Source organism: Eucalyptus grandis, chromosome 3 (assembly GCF_016545825.1).
Source record: "Eucalyptus grandis isolate ANBG69807.140 chromosome 3, ASM1654582v1, whole genome shotgun sequence".
Classification (NCBI taxonomy): domain Eukaryota; kingdom Viridiplantae; phylum Streptophyta; class Magnoliopsida; order Myrtales; family Myrtaceae; genus Eucalyptus; species Eucalyptus grandis.
In genome coordinates this window covers 32,197,975-32,218,538 of record NC_052614.1, presented here as the reverse complement: position 1 = coordinate 32,218,538, position 20,564 = coordinate 32,197,975, and the positions used below count along the sequence as shown (strand labels likewise).

At 39.1% G+C, this 20,564-nt stretch overlaps 4 protein-coding genes across 8 annotated transcripts; all 4 read right to left on the bottom strand.

The window, feature by feature from the left end:
* Positions 1-303: 303 nt before the first annotated feature.
* Positions 304-9,565, bottom strand: LOC104437212 (disease resistance protein RUN1-like). Of its 3 annotated transcripts, XR_005549801.1 has the most exons (5): positions 8,708-9,565; positions 3,511-3,792; positions 3,045-3,353; positions 1,348-2,960; positions 304-436 (listed from the first exon to the last, which is right to left on the bottom strand). XR_005549801.1 is itself a non-coding variant. In XM_039310092.1 (4 exons), the coding sequence occupies exons 1-4, from the start codon at positions 9,512-9,514 to the stop codon at positions 2,391-2,393; spliced, it is 1,968 nt and encodes a 655-aa protein (XP_039166026.1). In that variant the 5' UTR covers positions 9,515-9,565; the 3' UTR covers positions 1,099-2,390. The 3 variants fall into 3 exon arrangements, 2 of the variants coding, with proteins under 2 accessions (XP_039166026.1, XP_010048417.2); XM_039310092.1 differs by lacking the exon at positions 304-436 and having other exon boundaries at positions 1,099-2,960; XM_010050115.3 differs by lacking the exons at positions 304-436; positions 8,708-9,565 and having other exon boundaries at positions 1,099-2,960; positions 3,511-4,605.
* Positions 1,485-2,372, bottom strand: LOC120291815 (disease resistance protein RUN1-like). Its single transcript, XM_039309558.1, has one exon. It carries the CDS (start codon positions 2,370-2,372, stop codon positions 1,485-1,487), a length of 888 nt encoding a protein of 295 aa, XP_039165492.1.
* Positions 9,566-14,001: 4,436 nt separating the features above from the next.
* LOC104437204 (disease resistance protein RPV1-like) lies at positions 14,002-18,869 on the bottom strand. Of its 3 annotated transcripts, none has more exons than XM_039308149.1 (6): positions 18,673-18,869; positions 17,954-18,238; positions 16,333-17,871; positions 15,489-15,555; positions 15,131-15,159; positions 14,002-15,066 (listed from the first exon to the last, which is right to left on the bottom strand). In XM_039308149.1, the coding sequence occupies exons 1-3, from the start codon at positions 18,790-18,792 to the stop codon at positions 16,696-16,698; spliced, it is 1,581 nt and encodes a 526-aa protein (XP_039164083.1). In that variant the 5' UTR covers positions 18,793-18,869; the 3' UTR covers positions 14,002-15,066; positions 15,131-15,159; positions 15,489-15,555; positions 16,333-16,695. The 3 variants fall into 3 exon arrangements, with proteins under 3 accessions (XP_039164083.1, XP_039164085.1, XP_039164084.1); XM_039308151.1 differs by having other exon boundaries at positions 17,954-18,134; XM_039308150.1 differs by having other exon boundaries at positions 17,954-18,124.
* On the bottom strand, positions 18,843-20,358 carry LOC108958175 (disease resistance protein RPV1-like). Its single transcript, XM_018870163.2, has 2 exons — positions 20,030-20,358; positions 18,843-19,743 (listed from the first exon to the last, which is right to left on the bottom strand). The coding sequence occupies exons 1-2, from the start codon at positions 20,356-20,358 to the stop codon at positions 18,843-18,845; spliced, it is 1,230 nt and encodes a 409-aa protein (XP_018725708.2).
* Between the last annotated feature and the right edge of the window lie 206 nt (positions 20,359-20,564).

The window sequence follows — 20,564 nt, the reverse complement described above, 5'->3', positions numbered from 1 at the left end:
GCATTTTTCTTCTTTCAATTCTCTTGTCCAGAAGAATCTGTTTAAGTTGACAGTTGACACCACACAACCATATTATGGTACATTCCCGGAAATCTAGGAATTAAGAGATCATAAACTGATGACAGAGTGGGTGCTGAGATCTCGCAGATTTCAACAAAATAAATCGTAGAAATAGCCAACAGAAATGCAAGGGAAACACTTCTATGGAATGTGTCTAGAAAACAAAACAAAATCCAGAAATGTTACATTCTTTGGCGTGGATCATCCAACGAAGCAGGACGTAAATATCAAAAGCCTTGCTCCTCTACCCATGTGACATAAGATTCCTCAGCCTGGTCTTTACTACCACGGACTAACCAAGAAGGAAACTATAATAAGTGGGTCCTGTAAGTATGCAGTTCTCTTCACAGGTTCTGAATCTTCAGTCTGATCAGGCCTAGCAACAAAGAGATGCATTTTATTTGGTTGTGAAAGGCAGGACCGTCCTGGAATGTGCTATAATAATCCGGGTTATTCATGATGGGGCATTTTTACCTGCTGCACAGCCTAAGTTGGCTGCTCAGCCCGAGACATTAGTTCACAGAGATATTTCAGAGTACCCAGAAAACACTAAAACGAGTCGAATGATATTCATTCAAGTAGATAAACTACTTAGCATGTAAAATTCATTCAAGGGGGAAAAACAACAAACTAATGCCAGATGATGTTCAGTAACACCAATTCATCATTCTTTTTGAATTTTTCATCCTATAATAATCTAGATCATCAGGGTTATCGGGTGCCTCCCGTTAATCACATAAATAATTCCCACATAAAAAGTGCATGCCATGGTGATTTTTCCCTCAGTATTGTCTATGTAGAGGTGTATGAGCATATATTTGGCCTTTCTGCATCGCATTAGGATATGACTATTCTATACATCATCGGTGGGCAAAAGAAATGAACAGAGATCACATCCAGTTATTTCTTCCATTACAATACTCCTGCTAGCGAATACTCCACGTATATTGAATAAATGGGCATATCATCTTACTAAGGATAATCAGTCAGTTAGATGGAAGAAATTAAGAAGAGCAATGGCCCGAATGATTAGGGAAGTCAGAAATGCTGATTCATGCACTCATTCACATATTTGTGAAAACGGTACAATGAAGTCAAAGTGTTAAGTGGTATACCAAGCAATTGCTGGGCATTGTTGAGAATAACTTCATAAAGGAAAAATATTGCATTCTCTAAAGAAGTGAAAGAAAAATGGAAATATCCGAGAAGAAGGCATTCCAGTTACAAGGAAGTCCAACAATGCAAGTGAAACTTATGGATCATCATTAAATTGAAAAGACGCGTGACCTTTAGAATGAACATTGGCCTCAGAAACTTCAGACTTGCTCGAGGAAGCATGAAATGGATTTCTTTCAAGTCCTCATTTAGACCAGAGGCGTACCACGACCTTCGCAAATATCTGGCCTTTCTAGGGAGCTCGACTACTAGAGGCTGTCCTTTTGAGTTATGTTCTTGCAATGTTGGATATGACACGTTCTCAGCTTCTTCAAGTTCGACAAATCTGGCAGTCCTTGAAGGGAATCACAGTATGAGATGGTCAATGTTCTCAGGGATGTCAAGCATTCGAGGCCGTCTAGCTTTACCAGCTCACAGTGAGAAATAAGCAAGGTTACCAAGGATGAGAGATTTTGAAGTCCTTCGATTTCCATTACAGAACATAACAGAAGCTCCAATCCAGATAGAGACATGAGATACTTAAGCTCCGGCAATGTCTTTAAGGATTTGCAGTCCCGGAGGGTTAGTTTTTTCAAACTTTTGGGTAGTCGTGGGAGATGTTGTAGGTCTGGACATTGAAGATCAAGCTTCCTTAGCTGCTTGAGAGCATCCATTTCCGGTAGTTTAGTGAAGCCTGGGAGGCACAATTTCAAGGTCTCAACTTTTGTCACTTTGCCAATCCCCGAAAGGCTGATTGGCTCCACCATCAAATATCCGTCTGTGCCGGGAGATGCCTCCTCCATATTATTGGCAAGGTACAACTCTTTGAGATTGGTCAGATTTGAAATATCCAAAGACTTCAATTTACTTGAGTCATAAGTGAGATGCAAAGTGGCTAAACTAGTGGGAAGCAGAGGAACCTCATGAAGATTGTCACAGCCATATAAATCAAGGTTTTGAAGGTGGGAAAGACTAGAGATGCTCCCTGGTAGGCTGGGAATATTGGAATCTGACAACACCAAATTTCTCAAACGAGACAAGCCTTTGATCTCCTCAGGAATTTTTTCCAAACTCCTGCAGCGTGATGCATGAATCTCCTCAAGCTTCTTCAGCATTCCGATAGATCGAGGGAACTTTCTAATGAAACTTCCGTCCATTTTCAGCACCTTCAAATTTCACATATTGCCAATGGCACGTGGTAATTGATCTATTCCTGTGCTCGAGAGATCCAGATTCTCTAATGATGTCAATTTTCCAATGGCGTCTGGAAGTTTCCACAACAATCGACAATCTCTCAAAGACAGTTGTTTCAACTTTTCTAGCCTTTTAATTGACTCCGGGAGTGTGGTAAGTTCAGAGCCATCAATCGAAAGAAATTCTAGAGATTTTATGTCACCAATTTCACTGGATAATCGTGCCAATGATTTACAGTTGCAGGCGCTGAGAGTTTTAAGATGCTTCATATCTTCGGAGACCGGAATATCTTCTATATAAGTTCCATCAAGTCGGAGCTCTCTCAAAGCTTCAAGAGAATCAAGTTCTCTGGGCAAGTTACCGAGGTCAGTGCAAAATTTCAGATCTAAAATTTGCAAACGTTGCAACTGACCAATCGATGGGTCGATTCGAACCAAATGAGAGCAATATTCTAAAATCAGCATCTCCAAAGACTCGAAATTAGAGAAGTTTGGAGTTTGTATCAAGTCAACACAGCCTCTGAGAATTAAGACTTTCAACTTCCTTGCCAACTGCAAGCAATACAAATAGACAGAAACTGTTAATGTTGCAGTAAGTATTCAAGTGAAAAGGGAAATGCAAAGTATTTGAGCTACCTTTATACTATTCCAACCCTCCCAACCTTCAGTTACCTTGCTCCACGATAAATCAAGAACAACCAAGACCTCCAAGTTCAAATTGATTACATTAAAAGCTCTCGGACAGCCATGCCAACGGAGCCAAAGTAACTTTGAAAGAAGATTTCTAAAATCCTTCTTAATGTCAAAGTGATCCAAAATGAGAAGACGGAGATTTGGTATTGTTTTAAATTGGTCACCAGTCAAATAGGTCTGCGATCGACCATCCATGTCTTTTTGTTCAGTGTTATCCATCTCAAGCCACAGAGCTTCAACCTTCATTTGGCTCTGTTGGTCAAACACCATTGTTAGACAGAAGCCAACGAAACCCCAATACAGTAATTGAACTGAGGATGATTTATGCTTCACTCTTTCCAAAAGGGATCAAAACAAGGAGAGTTACATATTCAATAGACAGACCAAAAAAGGAAATGTCAAATCTGACCTCATCTTGTTTAAAAATCTTCCGAGCTTCAGTGGCCCATAGTCTACTGTTGTTCCCTTGTTTCATGCAATCTTCTTGAACAATTTTCCTGCCCAGCTTCCTAAGCTGATCGTGGATCCACATCCTAGTGTCATCTCCAATCTTTACCATGGACATGAGACAAAGCATCTCGACTTCAAAAGAAGGATACAATTTAAGCTCATCCCACATGTACGATGCGATTCTTTTATCCTCTCCAAAAAGAAAACAAGCTATGTCGAGAAAAATATGCCATTGGAAACTGTTTAATTGTTCGTAAGTTATTCTCAACTTGTTCTCGACTTTATCATCAGTTACATTTTGCAACTTCTCCAGTAGAGATTCCCAAGCTCCTCTTTTATCCCGAAGCAGAGACAGGTGTGAACCTACGAGCTCAACAGCTAATGGAAGCTTTCCAGTAGCAGACACAATTCTTTCAGACAGATCAACATAGTCATGTTCTGGACAATCCTTAGCAAAGGCGTATCTACAAAAAAGTTTAAGAGCATCACTATCCTCCATCTCTGGGACTTTGTAAGTTTCAATGTCATCAGTTTCTGCCATTTCACAAAAATTCAGAACTCTTTTGGTTGTGATAATGATCCTACTCCCTGAACCGTACCAATCGAGACTTCCAACCAAAGCTTCAAGCTGAGACTTCTCATGCACGTCGTCCAAAAGGATGAGGACTTTCCAGGTGCTTAATCTTAATTTGAGGAAGCTGATTCCTTCCTCAACCGATTTGAGTTTTGCTGAGTCCCTTTGGACGATGTCAGAGACCAACTGATTTTGCAAAGCTAGAAGAGCCTTCTTGTCAGTAGTGTCTCCAATATCACCGAGAAAGCTGTGACGGTCAAAGAGGTGGCAGATATCGTTGTAGAGAGATTTTGCGAGGGTTGTCTTACCAATGCCTGGAATGCCGGAGATGACAATCATCCGCACGTCACTAGAGTCAGTATCCAACATTCTTCTCAGCTCAGGCATGCGGTCTTTGATCCCGACTAATTTTTCAGACAAATTGAGCTTAGCCTTTCTCAATCTCTTCAGAACTTTTGAGACCATCATTTTTAGAAATTCTCCTTGCCTAGAAAACAGAAAAAGTTTCAGAAAGAAGCAAAGTACACAAAGTCATGGACACTGTTAACTGGGGATAAAGATCTGAAACTGATGAAACGTGAATGGGACGGAATGGTTAAACGCTCGGTACAAATGCAAGAGTGTACCCCAGTCAATTCAGAGTGACCATTGGCCATGCCCATCGCAACCCTTAACAGACCGTCACTTTCGTCTACGGGGGCAATTTACTGTGAAATCAATTGAATTGAGCATGAGAGTGCCACATTATTCAGGACAAGAAAGGGAGAAAAGAAAAGAAAACAAAGCAAAACTAGTTACAGATCCTTCTTCAACCTTACCTAGTAAAACGAAGGCACGGCTTACTGGAGGCATAGTCCTCGGACAGGATCGGGATGCCAATCTTCGACAGCTTGATCGACTCGGGGAGCTGCTTCCTGATGTGCTCTACATCGGAAAGCTCTTCTTCGTCTAAGAAGGTGCGAACCCCGTGATCGACGAGGCTTCTGTAGAGAACATCAGTGAACCCATGTCGGGTGTCGCTTCCTCTGAAGCTCAGGAACACGTCGAAGTTGTTTCCCGTCATCGAAGCTGATGATGCAGAGCTCGAACCGCCGTAAGTACCTTTTTTCGCCATCTGCAGCTGCAAAGGAGACTGACGAATGCTCGCAAAACTTCCTCGGACAGACTCTTCTTGACAATGCGACGCTCTGCCCTGGTTGGTTAGCGGGGAAGCAGGTGCTCCGTCCGTGCGGAATTTCTACAGTCAAATGGTTCCTGGGCCTTGACCAGATCCAATTAGAGGTGATGGTCCCAATCCGATCCGATTGCAACTAAAATTCGAGAATCAGATTGGGAGAATCAATTCCCAATTTTTGGGATCGGAACCGGACCAGATCGATCTAGGATTGGAAACGACCAGACAGGTCTAGTCTGGTTTTTGTTCCCATGAGATCAATTACCTAGCAATTTTTTAAAAAAAAATTAAGAAAAATACAAAAATTGTCACTATTTTTAAGTTTTATTTGTATTTTTAAGAAAATAAATAAATATATATATTTTTATTGAACCGGGAATTGGACTGATCCCTTTAGCTACTGGACCAAACCGGCCAATCCGGTTCAATTCAAGTAGTTCTTGATTTGAGCGGTCCATTGTGCTTAATCCTAAATCCAATGAAGGCTTCCAAGAACCAGCGGACGAAAGCAAAGTAGCAATGACTGTTGAGTGTGTGAAATCATTTGTCATTTCCACGTCTCTATTGCGGTTTTACTCCTGTCCAATTTAATCTTTCATTAATTGTTAATTTAAAATTTTTGACAAAGCGTCATTTGTTTCGCAAACCTTTATAAAATAAATAAATGACAAATATTTAGACATAATTATTATCAATAATGAAAATATTTTTTATTCAATAATTATTTCAAACTCTGACCAAATGGCATATGTAACATAGAAATATATCTCTTAAAAGTTAACTGTTATGAGTATATAATCGTCATGCAAATTTTTTTTTTAAAAAAAAGGTAAAAGGGAAGAAAATTGAGGAAAAGGGTTGAGAAAAAAAATTAACAAAAAAGGGGGAGAAATGGCAAAAAATGAGGAGGGGAATTCAAGTGCGAAGTTCTGACCAAAAATAAAAATCCAAAAGAAAATATTAAAAGCCAAAATATTCAAGTCCGATTCTCCTTTAATTATCATACTCTAACTAGTTTATTCAATGATACATCGGATGGAGCTTGAGGTGCTCGGCAGGAAATGACCCATCACGTACTTACTACTTTTAGTCACTGTTAAATTACAAAGTTAATTATCAATACTCAACAGCCTAAATGAGAAGATTAGTTTAATTTGAATAGATTCTATCTTCATTAATGATTCAGAAAGATTGCTCATCCATTTTCTGCACTGAAATAAAACGCACAAAGTGAATGAGCTTTAGACCATATGGAAGATAGAAAATCTGCATATGTGAGAGCATTCAAAAGCTACTGTTGCAAAAAGTACCATGAATTTGGAAAACCCCTCATCTGGATTTTTCAAAAAACTATTTGTCTTGACAATGGATGATGGCCAAAAAGGGTGCATTTGATAATCAGTTTGTTCTTTAAAATAATTTCTCCTCACAAATAATTCTTTTTTATTTTGTTCCCTTGACGAGATTTTGAGCATTTGAAATGCCCAAAATTTTTATTCTAGGAATAGAAATGCATTTAATATGACTCTTAAATTTTTTTGTAACTTAAAATTTCTTTGAATTTTTAATAATTTTATTATATATATCTCTTTTTCCTTCCCTCTTTTTCTCTAGTCAGTCGTTGGTAAATGGCCTGCAACCTCGCTAGAGCCTCACTAGGTTAGGGCGAGGTTCAATGAGCTTGCTAAAGCCTCGCTTAGCTGATGTGAGGTCGACCTTGTCAATGGCCATGCGAGCTCACCTAGCCGTTGATGAGGCTTCGACAAGCTCGCCGGAGCTCACTTAGCTGATCGCTAGACATCACTATGGCCAATGGCCGACAATGAGGAAGAAGAAGAGAAAATGAAAGAAAAGAAAAAGAGAAAAAAAAATGACTTGCCTTGATTTTGGAATTGTTCTCGAGAGGAATAAATAAATTTTTTCTACTTTTTTGATTCTGCTCCAAATTTAGGGAAAAGTTTAAATAAGGGCTAAAGTGCGGTTATTTTCTCAAATAAGGTCTCAAAATGGATATTGTTTCAAATAAGGGTTTGAAGTTATCAAATTGTCTAAAATAAGGGTCTAAAGTAGCTAAATCATCTGAAATAAGGGCCTGAAATTACCAAAACATCGTAGATAAGGGCCTTTGGCTAGCTGGTGACTATTCTAATGGGAAAATTTCAAATAAGGGTCTGAAGTACTCTCGTTTACTTAAATAAGGGCTTGAAGTGAACCTTATTTCAAATAAGATCTTAAAGTGGTCAAATCGTATTAAATAATGACATGAAGTTGCCAAATTGTCTCAATACGGGCCTTTGACTAGCCGGTGAGTATTCCAACCATCGAAGAAGGGATTTTTTTGGTCAAAAAAATATAACTATATATATATTTTTGATTTTTTCTTTTTCTTTCCCTTTTCTTTTATTTTTTTTTATTTTTTTCCTTTTCTGTCCCTCAGCCGTTGCTATCAATGGCTAGTGGAGGTCGCCTGCCTCAAGCAAGGGACGCCCTTCAAGCATCGGGTGAGGGTCGCCTTGCTTGGGTGGGCGGGCGACGGCAGCCCAAGTGAGGCGACCCTCACCCAACGCCAACGAGGGTTGCCTCGCGGATCGTTGAAGGCAGCCCTTGTCCGACATTGGTGAGGGCAACCCTCACCCTCGCTTGAGCCGGGCGAGGCCATGTGAAGGTGGGGGTTGCCCTCACCAGATCCGGCAAAGGAATGCCTTTGCCAAACCCTAGCAAGGGTGGCCCTTGCTTGAGTTTGGCGACCTTTGCCATAGCCAATAGAGGATGGGGAAAAAGAAAAAAGAAAAAAAAAATAAATTAAAAGATGAAAATGCTATTGGGTCTAATAGATTAGGTTTTTTTTTTTTTTAACTGATATGTCTACTTTGGGCTCTTATTCGAAACAAGTTCTACTTCAGGTCTTTATTTGAGATAATTTTGCCACTTTAGAACTTTATTTGAAACATAATCCATTTTAGGCCTAAATTGATGACACTTTAGGCCCTTGTTTGGAATTTTCCTCCCAAAATCTATTCCCGACTAACAAAAAAATTTTCAAATAAATTTTGTTCTTTTTTTGGTTTCGAGGAACAAAAGAACATAATCAGACACTGTTTGAAGCGTCAACAAACAGGCCCAAAGTTCATCACCTTGCACAACACACACGGAATAAACTAAACTTTTGCTATAGATAATTGTATTTCTCTAATCATCACAGTTCAAATTGGTAATTGGAATTTCAGTATCAATAGACAAGCATATATATCCTGATTAAAAAGCCAACATCAACCCTTAGAAAAAGTTGATAATTTATAAATTTGTATGGATGTTAATTCTAATAATGATGATAACTTACTAATGAGTGATATGATAAGCAAGTTATCGGTCACAATTTTTTATTAACAAGATATGCCTTTGGAAAATGTTTAATTGTTCGTAAGTTATTCTCAACTTGTTCTCGACTTTATCATCAGTTACATTTTGTAACTTCTCCAGTAGAGATTCCCAAGCTCCTCTTTTATCCCGAAGCAGAGACAGGTGTGAACCTACGAGCTCAACAGCTAATGGAAGTTTTCCAGTAGCGGACACAATTCTTTCAGACAGATCAACATAGTCATGTTCTGGACAATCCTTAGCAAAGGCGTATCTACAAAAAAGTTTAAGAGCATCACTATCCTCCATCTCTGGGACTTTGTAAGTTTCCACGTCATCAGCTTCTGCTATTTCACATAAATTGAGAACTCTTTTGGTTGTGATAATGATCCTACTCCCTGAACCGTACCAATCGAGACTTCCAACCAAAGCTTCAAGCTGAGACTTCTCATGCACGTCGTCCAAAAGGATGAGGACTTTCCAGGTGCTTAATCTTAATTTGAGGAAGCTGATTCCTTCCTCAACCGATTTGAGTTTTGCTGAGTCCCTTTGGACGATGTCAGAGACCAACTGATTTTGCAAAGCTAGAAGAGCCTTCTTGTCAGTAGTGTCTCCAATATCACCGAGAAAGCTGTGACGGTCAAAGAGGTGGCAGATATCGTTGTAGAGAGATTTTGCGAGGTTTGTCTTACCAATGCCTGGAATGCCGGAGATGACAATCATCCGCACGTCACTAGAGTCAGAGTCAGTATCCAACATTCTTCTCAGCTCAGGCAAGCGGTCTTCAATTCCGACTAATTTGTCAGACAAATTGAGCTTAGCCTTTCTCAATCTCTTCAGAACTTTTGAGACCATCATAATTGCAAATTCTCCTTGCCTAGAAAACAGAAAAAGTCTCAGAAAGAAGGAAGGTACACGAAGCTGATGATGCAGAGCTCGAACCGCCGTAAGGACCATCTTTCGCCATCTGCAGCTGCAAAGGAGACTCACGAATGCTCGGAAAACTTCCTCGGACAGACTCTTGACAATGCGACGCTCTGCCCAGGTTGATTAATGGGGAAGCAGGTGCTCCGTCCGTGCGGAATTTCTACGGTCAACTGATTCCTGCGACTGGACCAGATCCGATTAGAGGTAATCGGTTCAAATCCGATCTGTTTCCCAATTTTTGAGATAAGAAACCGGACTGGACAGATCTAGGATGGAGAATAGGACCGACCGATCGATCCAGTCCCATGGAACCAACTATTTAGCTTAAAAAAAAAAAAAAAATAATAATAAATAAGAAAAATACAAGAATTGTTTACTATTTTTAAGTTTTATTTGTACTTTAAAGAAATTTAAAAATACATGTTTTTAAAGAGAGGGTTAGTCCAATCTAGTTCCGATTTGATCCGGTCTAGTTCCCCTTCGGAATCAGAATCTGACTGACAATTACCAATTCCATTTTTATTGAACCGGAAACTGGATTGATCCCTTTAGGAACTGGTCCAAGTAGTTCTTGATTTGAGCAATCCAGTGTGCTTAATCCTAAATCCAATGAAGGCTTCCAAGAACCAGCGGACGAAAGCAAAGTAGCAATGACCGTTGAGTGTGTGAAATCATTTGTCATTTCCACGTCTCTGTCGCGGTTTTACTCCTGTTCAATTTAATCTTTCGTTAATTGTTAATTATAAATTTTGACAAAGCATCATTTGTTTCCATTGTGAACCTTTATAAAATAAATAAATGAAAAATATTTAGACATAATTATTATCGATAATGAAAATATTTTTTATTTAATAATTATTTCAAACTTTGACCAAATGGCATATGTAACGTAGAAATATATCTCTTGAAAGTTAATTGTTCTGAGTATATAATCGTCATGCAATTAAAAAAAGTAAAAGGGAAGAAAATTGAGGAAAAGGATTGAGAAAAAAAATTAACAAAAAAGGGGGAGAAATGGCAAAAAATGAGGAGGTGAATTCAAGTGCAAAGTTCTGACCAAAAATAAAAATCCAAAAGAAAATATTGAAAGGAAAATATTCAAGTCTGATTCTCCTTTAATTATCATACTCTAACTAGTTTATTTTTGTTGAAGATAAATGTAGATTCTTGTCGGAGAATGTGGCCAAATGATACATCGGATGGAGCTTGAGGTCCTCGGCAGGAAATGACCCATCACGTACTTACTACTTTTAGTCACTGTTAAATTATCAATACTCAATAGCCTAAACGAGAAGATTAGTTTAATTTGAATAGATTCTATCTTCATTAATGATTCAGAAAGATTGCTCCTCCATTTTCTGCACTAAAATAAAACGCACAAAGTGAATGAGCTTTAGAGCATATGGAAGATAGAAAATCTTCATATGTGAGAGCATTAAAAAGCTACTGTTGCAAAAAGTACCATGAATTTGGAAAACCCCTCATCTGGATTTTTCAAAAAACTATTTGTCTTGACAATGGAAGATGGCCAAAAAGGGTGGATTTGGTAATCATTCGGTTCTTGAAAATAATTTCTACTCACAAATGATTTTTTTTATTTTGTTCCCTTGACAAGATTTTGAGCATTTAATGCCCAAAATTTTTATTCTAGGAATAGAAATGCATTTAATATAACTCTTAAATTTTTTTGTAACTTAAAATTTCTTTGAATTTTTTAATAATTTTATTATATCTTTCTCTTTTTCCTTCCCTCTTTTTCTCTAGTCGGTCGTTGGTAATGGCCCGCAACCTCACTAGAGCCTCACTAGGTTAGGGCGAGGTTCGGTGAGTTTACTAAAGCCTCACTTAGCTGATGTGAGGTTGACCTTGTCAATGGCCACGTGAGCTCACTCAGCCACCGATGAGGCTTCGACGAGCTCACCGGAGCTCACTTAGCCGGTCGCTAGACATCGCTATGGCCGGTGGCTGATAATGAGGAAGAAGAAGAGAAAATGAAAGAAAAGAAAAGAAAAAAAAAATGATTTGCTTTGATTTTGGAATTGTTCTCAAGAGTAATAAGTAACTTTTTTCTACTTTTTTGATTTTGCTCCAAATTTAGGGAAAATTTCAAACAAGGGTTAAAGTGCGCTTATTTTCTTAAATAATGGCTCAAAATGGACATTGTTTCAAATAAGGGTTTGAAGTTGTCAAATTGTCTAAAATAAGGGTCTAAAGTAGCCAAATCATTTGAAATAAGGGTCCGAAATTACCAAAATGTCTTAAATAAGGGCCTTTGGCCAGCCGGTGACTATTATAATGGGAAAATTTCAAATAAGAGTCTGAAGTACTCTCGTTTACTTAAATAAGGGCTTGAAGTAAACCTTATTTCAAATAAGATCTTAAAGTGGTCAAAAATCGTATTAAATAATGGCATGAAGTTGCCAAATTGTCTCAATATGGGCCTTTGACTAGCCAATGAGTATTCCAACCATCAAAGAAGGGATTTTTTGGTCAAAAAAATTATAACTAAATATATATATATATATATATATTGATTTTTATTTTCCTTTTCTTTTATTTTTTACTTTTTTTCCTTTTTATGTCCCTCAGCTGTCGCTATCAATGGCTAGTGGAGGTTGCCTGCCTCAAGCAAGGGACACCCTTTAGGCATCGAGTGAGGGTTGCCTTGCTTGGGCTGGGCGGGCGATGGCAACCCAAGTGAGGCAACCCTCACCCAATGCCAATAAGGGTTGCCCTCGCCAGATCAGGTGAAGGCGGCCCTTGTTCGACATTGGTGAGGGCAACCCTCACCCTCACTTGAGCTGGTGAGGCCATGTGAAGGTGGGCATCGAGTGAGGGTTGCCTTGCTTAGGCTGGGCGGGCGATGGCAACCCAAGTGAGGCAACCCTCACCCAATGCCAATAAGGGTTGCCCTCGCCAGATCAGGTGAAGGCGGCCCTTGTCCGACATTGGTGAGGGCAACCCTCACCCTCACTTGAGCTGATGAGGCCATGTGAAGGTGGGGGTTGCCATCGCCAGATCTGGCAAAGGAATGCCTTTGCCAAACCCTAGCAAGGGTGGCCCTTGCTTGAGTTTGGCGACCTCTGCCATGGCCAATAGAGGGAGGGGGAAAAAGAAAAAGATAAAAATTAAAAAGATAAATTAAAAGATAAAAATGCTATTGGGTCTAATAGATTAGGTTTTTTTTTTTTTTAATTGATATGTCTACTTTGGGCTCTTATTCAAAACAAGTTCTACTTCAAATCTTTATTTGAGACAATTTGGCTACTTTAGATCTTTATTTGAAACATAATCCATTTTAGGCCTAAAACGATGACACTTTAGGCCTTTGTTTGGAATTTTCCTCCCAAAATCTATTCCTGACTAACAAAAAAATTTATCAAACGAATTTATGTTCTTTTTTTTATTCCGAGGAACAAAAGAACAGAATCAAACACTATTTGGAGCGTCAACAAACAGGCCCAGAGTTCATTACCTTGAGCAACACACACGGAATAAACTAAAATTTTGCTATAGATAATTGTATTTCTCTAATCATCACTGTTCAAATTGGTAATTGGAATTTCAGTATCAATAGACAAGCATATATATCCTGATTAAAAAGCCAACATCAGCCCTTAAAAAAAGTTGATAATTTATAAATTTGTATGGATGTTAATTCTAATAATGATGATAACTTACTAATGAGTGATATGATAAGGAAGTTATCGGTCACAATTTTTTATTAACAAGATAAAAGAATATCAACAACCTTAAAATTTCCTAAATTTTCCAATTTTGAATCCCACAAGACCTAGAATTTTGCAACTCGAATAATCACTTGGATTGATTGTCACACCAACATGCATATAACCCATAATATAAATTACGTAGTGCTAGGCGTACTAAAGGGATACCACCTACTTAAAACAAGGTCCTGACCTAGATTTTATATCTCAATTCCTGCCATGCGGTCTTTCCGTTATCTTAAATTATGGTGCTTCGGAGCCTAAAATTGTTCATATCTTGGATACACTGTTGCCGACTCTATCGACAGGGTTAAGAATTTCTCTTGAAATACTTGGATGGTGGATAAGGTTGCCCCCGGATAACAAGGCATCATAGACAAAACCACGTCTTTGCGTGCATGGGTACATCTGGATTTTGCTGAAATTCGCAGTGGAGAGAGCACGCATGGAATATCTACGTTATGCTAATTTCACCGATATCATCACAGAGGCCGCTTCTCTTCCAAAGAGGACTATGGCAAAGAAGAGCGACAAGCACGGCGCTGCATAGAGGACTCTACATGGCCTGCTGCCTCCAGTTACAGGGAGCCTTCGGAGATTGCAGACCAAGCCGAGTGACATGCTGAGTTTGCGAGGTGAGCGTTCTCTTTGTTTCAATAGACTTTGTTTCACGCTTTCAGCAATGATAAATAACCACGAATGAAACTCCAAACCTGTGTTTTTTGCCAGAATGGAAAATTTTTCGATACGTGAAGATTCAAATAAAGGAAAGTGAAAAGTGCCAGCCTATTTAGAGGCCAATCGGCCTTTAATATCGGCGTACAAGTCATTCCACTCTACATTGATTTTGTCAATCATATCCTGAGCTTGATTTCTCTTCTTTTCCATGCTTGGATTCTCTCTCTTCATACTGAGGACCTGCTCGTACTTAATTCTCCAGTTCCTTAACTTTCTCTAATCTCATTGTCGACAGATATGATATTTCTGACTTTGCATTCTCAACTGTCTGCTTGCGTGCCCCAATCTCTGCTTGAAGTTGGGTCATAACTCGCTCATTGTCAGCCACACTCTTAGCTTTCTCTTCACATTGTTTCTTGATCAAACGAACTTCATCCTTGTCAGACGCCAGAAGATACTTTTCCATTTTGAGCTTCCTTTCTAACCTCTCACATTCAATGAGGATCTTTTATTGGGAAGAAAGGGAGTCACCCGCAGTCTGAATAAAGTTCTGCAATTTGATATAGACACATTGATGTCCAATAGTAGAGACCTCTGGCGCATTTTCTTCGACTAAGAAGTTCAGTAATTCTCACAAATGACCAAGTAGCTTGGTATTAAACATAATTGCCAGGAGTTTCTGACTCATTATAATTTCCACCTCTTGCGATGCATTCTGGTATGCTTGAAGATCAAAATGACTTGCTTCTGACATCTCTGTCCCAGTATTTTGCTCTCCTGAGTCACCACTCAACAGAGACTTGATCTTTGAGAAAAGAGATTCCTCTCCGTGACTGCATAAATCTGCCTCGACAATTATAGGGGCTTTATCTTTGTCCATTGCTGATGATGACTATGGTTGAGCAGCAGGAGGAGGCACAGCAGAACCAATTGTTGCCAAAGAAGGGATAGTCGATGCCCTGTCAAGTGGCACATCTTCTTGCTCTGTGGCTCAACACTTAAGTTTGATTAATGTGGAAAAGAGGGTGTTGGCTTGGTTCTGGAAATCATCTGACAGCTGAATTTGGAAGCAACAGCCTGAAAGAAATACAGAATTATTCATTGACAGAGTGAGATAGAAAGCAAGACGTCCGTAGCTTACCTTCACTCTATGCCACGTGGTTGATGAACCTGCAGCAGAGGGAGAATTTTGCAAGTTAGAAGAAGCGCCCATAGTTTCAGTTATTGACTTGACAGAATCAGAAGATTTTGCCTGTGCTTTAGGAGGAAGAGGAGCATTAAATAAGGAGTAAAAATTTCTATTTGACCCAAAAAATTAGTATAAGGTCTAATCAGTTCCAATAATATGGCATAGCTTGAAATAATCCTTTGACTGCCTATCCTTATGGTCCAGCAGCTTTCTAGCCATGACCTCTTTTAGTGTTCTACATTGCAAGGTTGAAATCATACTTAAATCTTATAGGACAACTCAGATTTGACAATCTCGATGTACAACATACCTTTATCCTTGCATTGGACACCCTGAATGGAAGAATGTTTGCTATTAGCTGGTTTGCTAAACTCCACCTGTGACAAAACTTGTGTAAGCATGTATTCAGTGCATCAAACAAGACTTCTACCATCTGTCAAACAGTTATAAAGACTGATGCTTAGATTCAAACTGACTGAACGTGGAAAGAGACCAAATGAGTTTTGAGATTTCATTGATGGTATTGATCAGACTATATCCTTGGAAGAGTAGCTCACCAAACAAGTCTGAATTAAAAGAGAAAAGTCTTGAAAAATGGAATACCTTCTATGAGCTACTCATCCCAATTTATTCAAAGTACTTGAATTAAGAACTGACTTCAATAATATGGAAGCACCCCATAAAAAAATTTAAAATACTAGTACAGCAGTCAGCGCTATTCCGCACCACATCAAAGATTTAAGATTCCAATACAACGTTCAATGCTCTGGATTGACTACATAGCAACACCTCCCAAAAGCATGATTAAACTAATTGGCATAAATAGAAGTTTTTTGGTTGTCTATCGCAGAAAAATACAAGAAAAAGTAAAATGCCCTTTTAAAGAAGAGGAGTCTTACATATTTGGACCCATCTTTGAAGTAAAAAAGATGAAAGAAATACAAAGTCTTGATGACTCAAATTTTATTTGAAAAATTATTCTGCATGTTTTAATGGGAGAAAATATCCTGTCCATCGTAATTCATCATGTCATGCACTTTTGTTAATATTAAGGAATTCATTCATCTTAGTAAAAATCCCAAACATGACATGTGCGAATCAAGTGCCAACCTCCATCTATGCAGTCCAGAGGGAAAATCAGTAGTGCCGGTTACCTCAGATGAGCTTTCCGTCTCAATTATGGCACTAATTGGTTTCTCAAAGGAATGCAGGTGTTCCACACTTTTAATATCACGAATCTTCGGACAGCCCTTGATTTTAATATCTTTCAGCTTCTTCAGTTTTGATAGATCGGGAAGTCTCTCAAGACTTTGACAGCACGAAACATTCAACGATGCTAAAAATATCAAGTTCTCCAGCTCATCCAGCTGTTGGAGGTTGCAGTGAGATATTCTGAAAATTCGCAAGGATTTGAACTGCCCAAGGCCTGCAACTTTTGTTACAGCACAATTGGAAAGCTCGAATTCTGACAAGAGCTCCAAATATGAAAGATCTGGCAATCTTGTCCGTGATTTGTACTAGTGAAGTGAGAGAGTGAATAAACCTAGAGGAAGCCATGGTAGCTCTTTCAAGTGAATGCAGCAAAGGGAGAGCTTTGTGAGCTTACAAAGGAGATCCAACCCGACAGGTAGTAGTTGGATCTTTAACAGAGATAGTTGCAATATCTTTAGCTCTGAAAAACTCCCGAGCTCCAAATTAGTGTGTCCTTTGGCCTCAACTTGACCTTGGTCAGGTAACACTAGTTCCTGGGATCCATCAGCCAAGAATAACTCTCCCAACTTAACCAGGTTACTGATGTCTGGGATTGTATCCATCAATTTAGAACTGACAGATAGGCTTATTAAAGTGGAAGGAAGCTCGAGCACTCCATGGAGCTTGTCACAATGAAGCAGATCAAGTGTTTGCATATTGGCAAGTCTAGAAATGCTATCGGGTAGGCCACAAATCTGAGAGTATCCAAGCCTCAAGACCTTCAATCTCGAAAGCTTCTCAATATCTGTAGGAATTTCCCCAGCCAAACTCCGACATCCTGAAGCATGCAGTTCTTCAAGCCTCTTCAACTTCCATATAGCACCAGGCAGCTCTCGTACAAAAGTAAAATCAATTTTGAGCACTTCTAAAAGATCTAACTTATTGACAGTATTAGGTAATTCAACAATTCCAGTGCTTGATAAATCAAGTTTGATCAATGAAGCCAAACTCCCCAAGGACATTGGTAACTTCAATATTGACCTACAATGATTTATTGACAAGTGTTGTAGCACTTCTAACTCTTCAGACAAGGGAAGTTCAGTTATTTTGGTGCCATTAAGTGCGAAGAATATCAGAGATTTCACATGACTAATTGAATCGGGCAGCTGGATCAATGAAAGACAGTTGCAGGCACTAAATGTTCTAAGCTTTTGCAAATGACCAATGGAGGCAGGAATTTCTTGAACAGCAGTTCCATCTATAAGAATCTCTTCCAAGGATATGAGGGAACCCAGCTCTTCAGGCAACTTATTGAGTTCAATACAAGACCTCAAGTTCAGTGAAACCAACCTCTCCAGACTTTTTACCGATGAACCGATTTCAACCAATCGAATGCACCTTTCAAGAATCAATTTCTCTAAACAATTGTAATAAGACAAGTCTGGAGTTCTGATCAAGTCAACACAACCGGTGAGGTTCAAAACTTTCAATTTCTCGGCTTTCTATCAAAAAGTAGAATAACATAAGAGTCAACTTTTCTACTACAATATGACAAATGAGATTAAAATTAATAAACTTCCCTACCTTGATTTCTCTCCAACCATTCCATTTTTCGTTGACCTTGCTCCAGGAAAGATCTAGAATAACCAATTTCTTCAAATCCAAATTTCCAGCACAAAGATTACGAGGACAACCTCGCCAGTGGAGCCATCTTAAACTTGACAGACGCTGCTCAAACTTTCCTTCAAGGTTCGCCTGATCCAATCTAAGGAATCTTATGTTCGACATACTTGCGAAATGTGCTGGTTTAAAACTACACTGTGACCTACTATCAAATTTGAGAAGAACACCTTGAATGCTATCCGTTCCCTACATGTGGAATATAGGATTACCAAGAGACTTCACATTTCCCCATGAAAACATGTGAAGATAATAAATGCTTAGAGACTTCAAACTAAAGAAATCATTTTATTAAAAGTCCATTTATTTTACAGAAAATGAATGATTTGAAAAACATTTCGTTGAAAATGATCACTTGTATCTCTTACAAAAACATATGAACAAAAAATATTTTCATTGTCCATGAGAATATGCATACATAAATTGTTATTAATAATGAAAAAATTATCAATGAATAATAATTTCAAGAAATATAAGCAATCATTTTTAAGAAAACGTTTTCCAAATCATTCATTTTCCAAGAAACAAACGCACCCTAAGTGTCTTTCCTCTATGTAAAAAGGATCACTGAATTGTAAGGCACACAATTGTAAGGTAAAAACAATGATGAACTTGGATCTTACTTTTTCATTTGTCAGCACATCCAAGGCTTCATCTTGTAACCACAATCTGCTGCGTTTTCCAAGTTCACAATGCTCCCATTGGATGATATCCCGACCTAGGTCTCGAAGTTGATCATGCATCCACAGCTTATTGTTCTCAATCTTAACAATAGACGAGTCAATGAGCACTTTTAATTCCAATCGGCTTGCGGAATCACAGTCAGGTAGCATGCAACACTTTCATCCTCTCCAATGAAGAAACAAGCAATGTCCAGAAATACCTGTATCTGCTTGTAAGGTAATGCGTTGATGACTACCATCAATTGCTTTTGAACTTCTCGCGGAGGTACTCTTTTCAACTCGACTAATATCTCCTCCCACACGTCCACTCTTTTAGAAGATAGATACGACGCGACAACCTCAATAGTCAAAGGAAGCCAGTCAATAGTTGATACTATTTCTTCTGACAGAGTAGCCAAGTCATCTGGAGCATGTTTCTCCTTGAAGGCACAGACATGAAAAAGTACACGGGCTTCATCTGCTTGCATTCCCCCCACCTCATATTTCTGGAACACTTTAAGCTCATCTAAAGCTTGCTCGTTTCTAGCGGTAATTATGATCCTGCTTCCAGAGCCTAACCAATCAAGAATTCCTAAAATTGGCTCAAGTCTAAAGGTTGGTTCAATATCATCGAGAATAATGAGAACTTTCTTGTGGAAGAATCTACTTCTGATGGACTTCATCCCATCATCAACAGAAGGAATTTGTCTATGCATTGCACCTAGAAGGTCAGAAATCAACTGTCCTTGCAAATTAACTAAACCTCCTGGTTTTTTTGCATTTTCTCTTACGCTTTCCAGAAAGCTACAGCCATCGAAGAGATGAAATATTCTTTTGTAGACAGACATTGCAATCGTTGTCTTTCCGGTGCCACCTATGCCGTGTATTCTCACTACACAAACCTCACTAGATTCCACATTTAGTAATTTCATAAATTTCTCCACATGAGGCTCGATTCCAACGAAGTTTCTCTTCAATTCCGTCAACACATATGCGGCAACTTCTCTCACGAATTCACCTTTTCTGCAATAGCTGTATCAAGGCGTGCACGTATGCACAGGCACACGCACAAAGATTAATGTAAGTCCAATAATGTCAAAACTCTAGAGTAGCTTGCAAGAAAAAGTTCACGCTCTCCTTTCGGAGACTATCACACAGCAATCAGCTTTAGACAAACAGACCACGCAATTAGCGCGGTACACATTTTTACTAAATCGACCCAGACAAAGCACGGTACCATGAGATGCAAAGGTTCGTACTTTAATTTGGTGGTCTCCTGTATTATGGCGTTCGTCAAGGGTGGAAGATAATTAGGTACCTGTTAGCTGTGAGGTTGAATCCCTGCAAACTTGCAACCTCTTGGAGAGCAGCTCTCCACTCTCGTATGGTCTCATCGTCATATCGCTTCTCGTTTTCGTGCGAAAGAAAGGCCTCACCATAACATCCGGTTTGGTCTCGAACCTCGGATGGTTTGACATGGTAGAAGATGGGCACGATTATCTGTCCCTTCCTTTTCCTACATTCCACCATTTGGGTCAACTCTCTAAGACACCATCTATTGGAAGCATAACGTTTAGAGAGGATGGGTATGGAGATCTTCGATTGCTCAATCGCTAGGAACAGGTGCGACATGATCATTTCACCCATGCCGAGTTCTTTCATGTCGATGAATACACGGACTCCTGCATCACGAGGTGGCCATAGAGCAAATCGGTGAAGTCTTGACGCGTGTCTAGTCCTTTGAAGCTCAAGAACACTTCATAGTCGCCCCCTTGCATCGCGACCAATCGCAGAGAAAATGAAGCACCATAGTCGCACCAGTTCAGCAAAAGCAGATCTCTTGAGCTCTATGA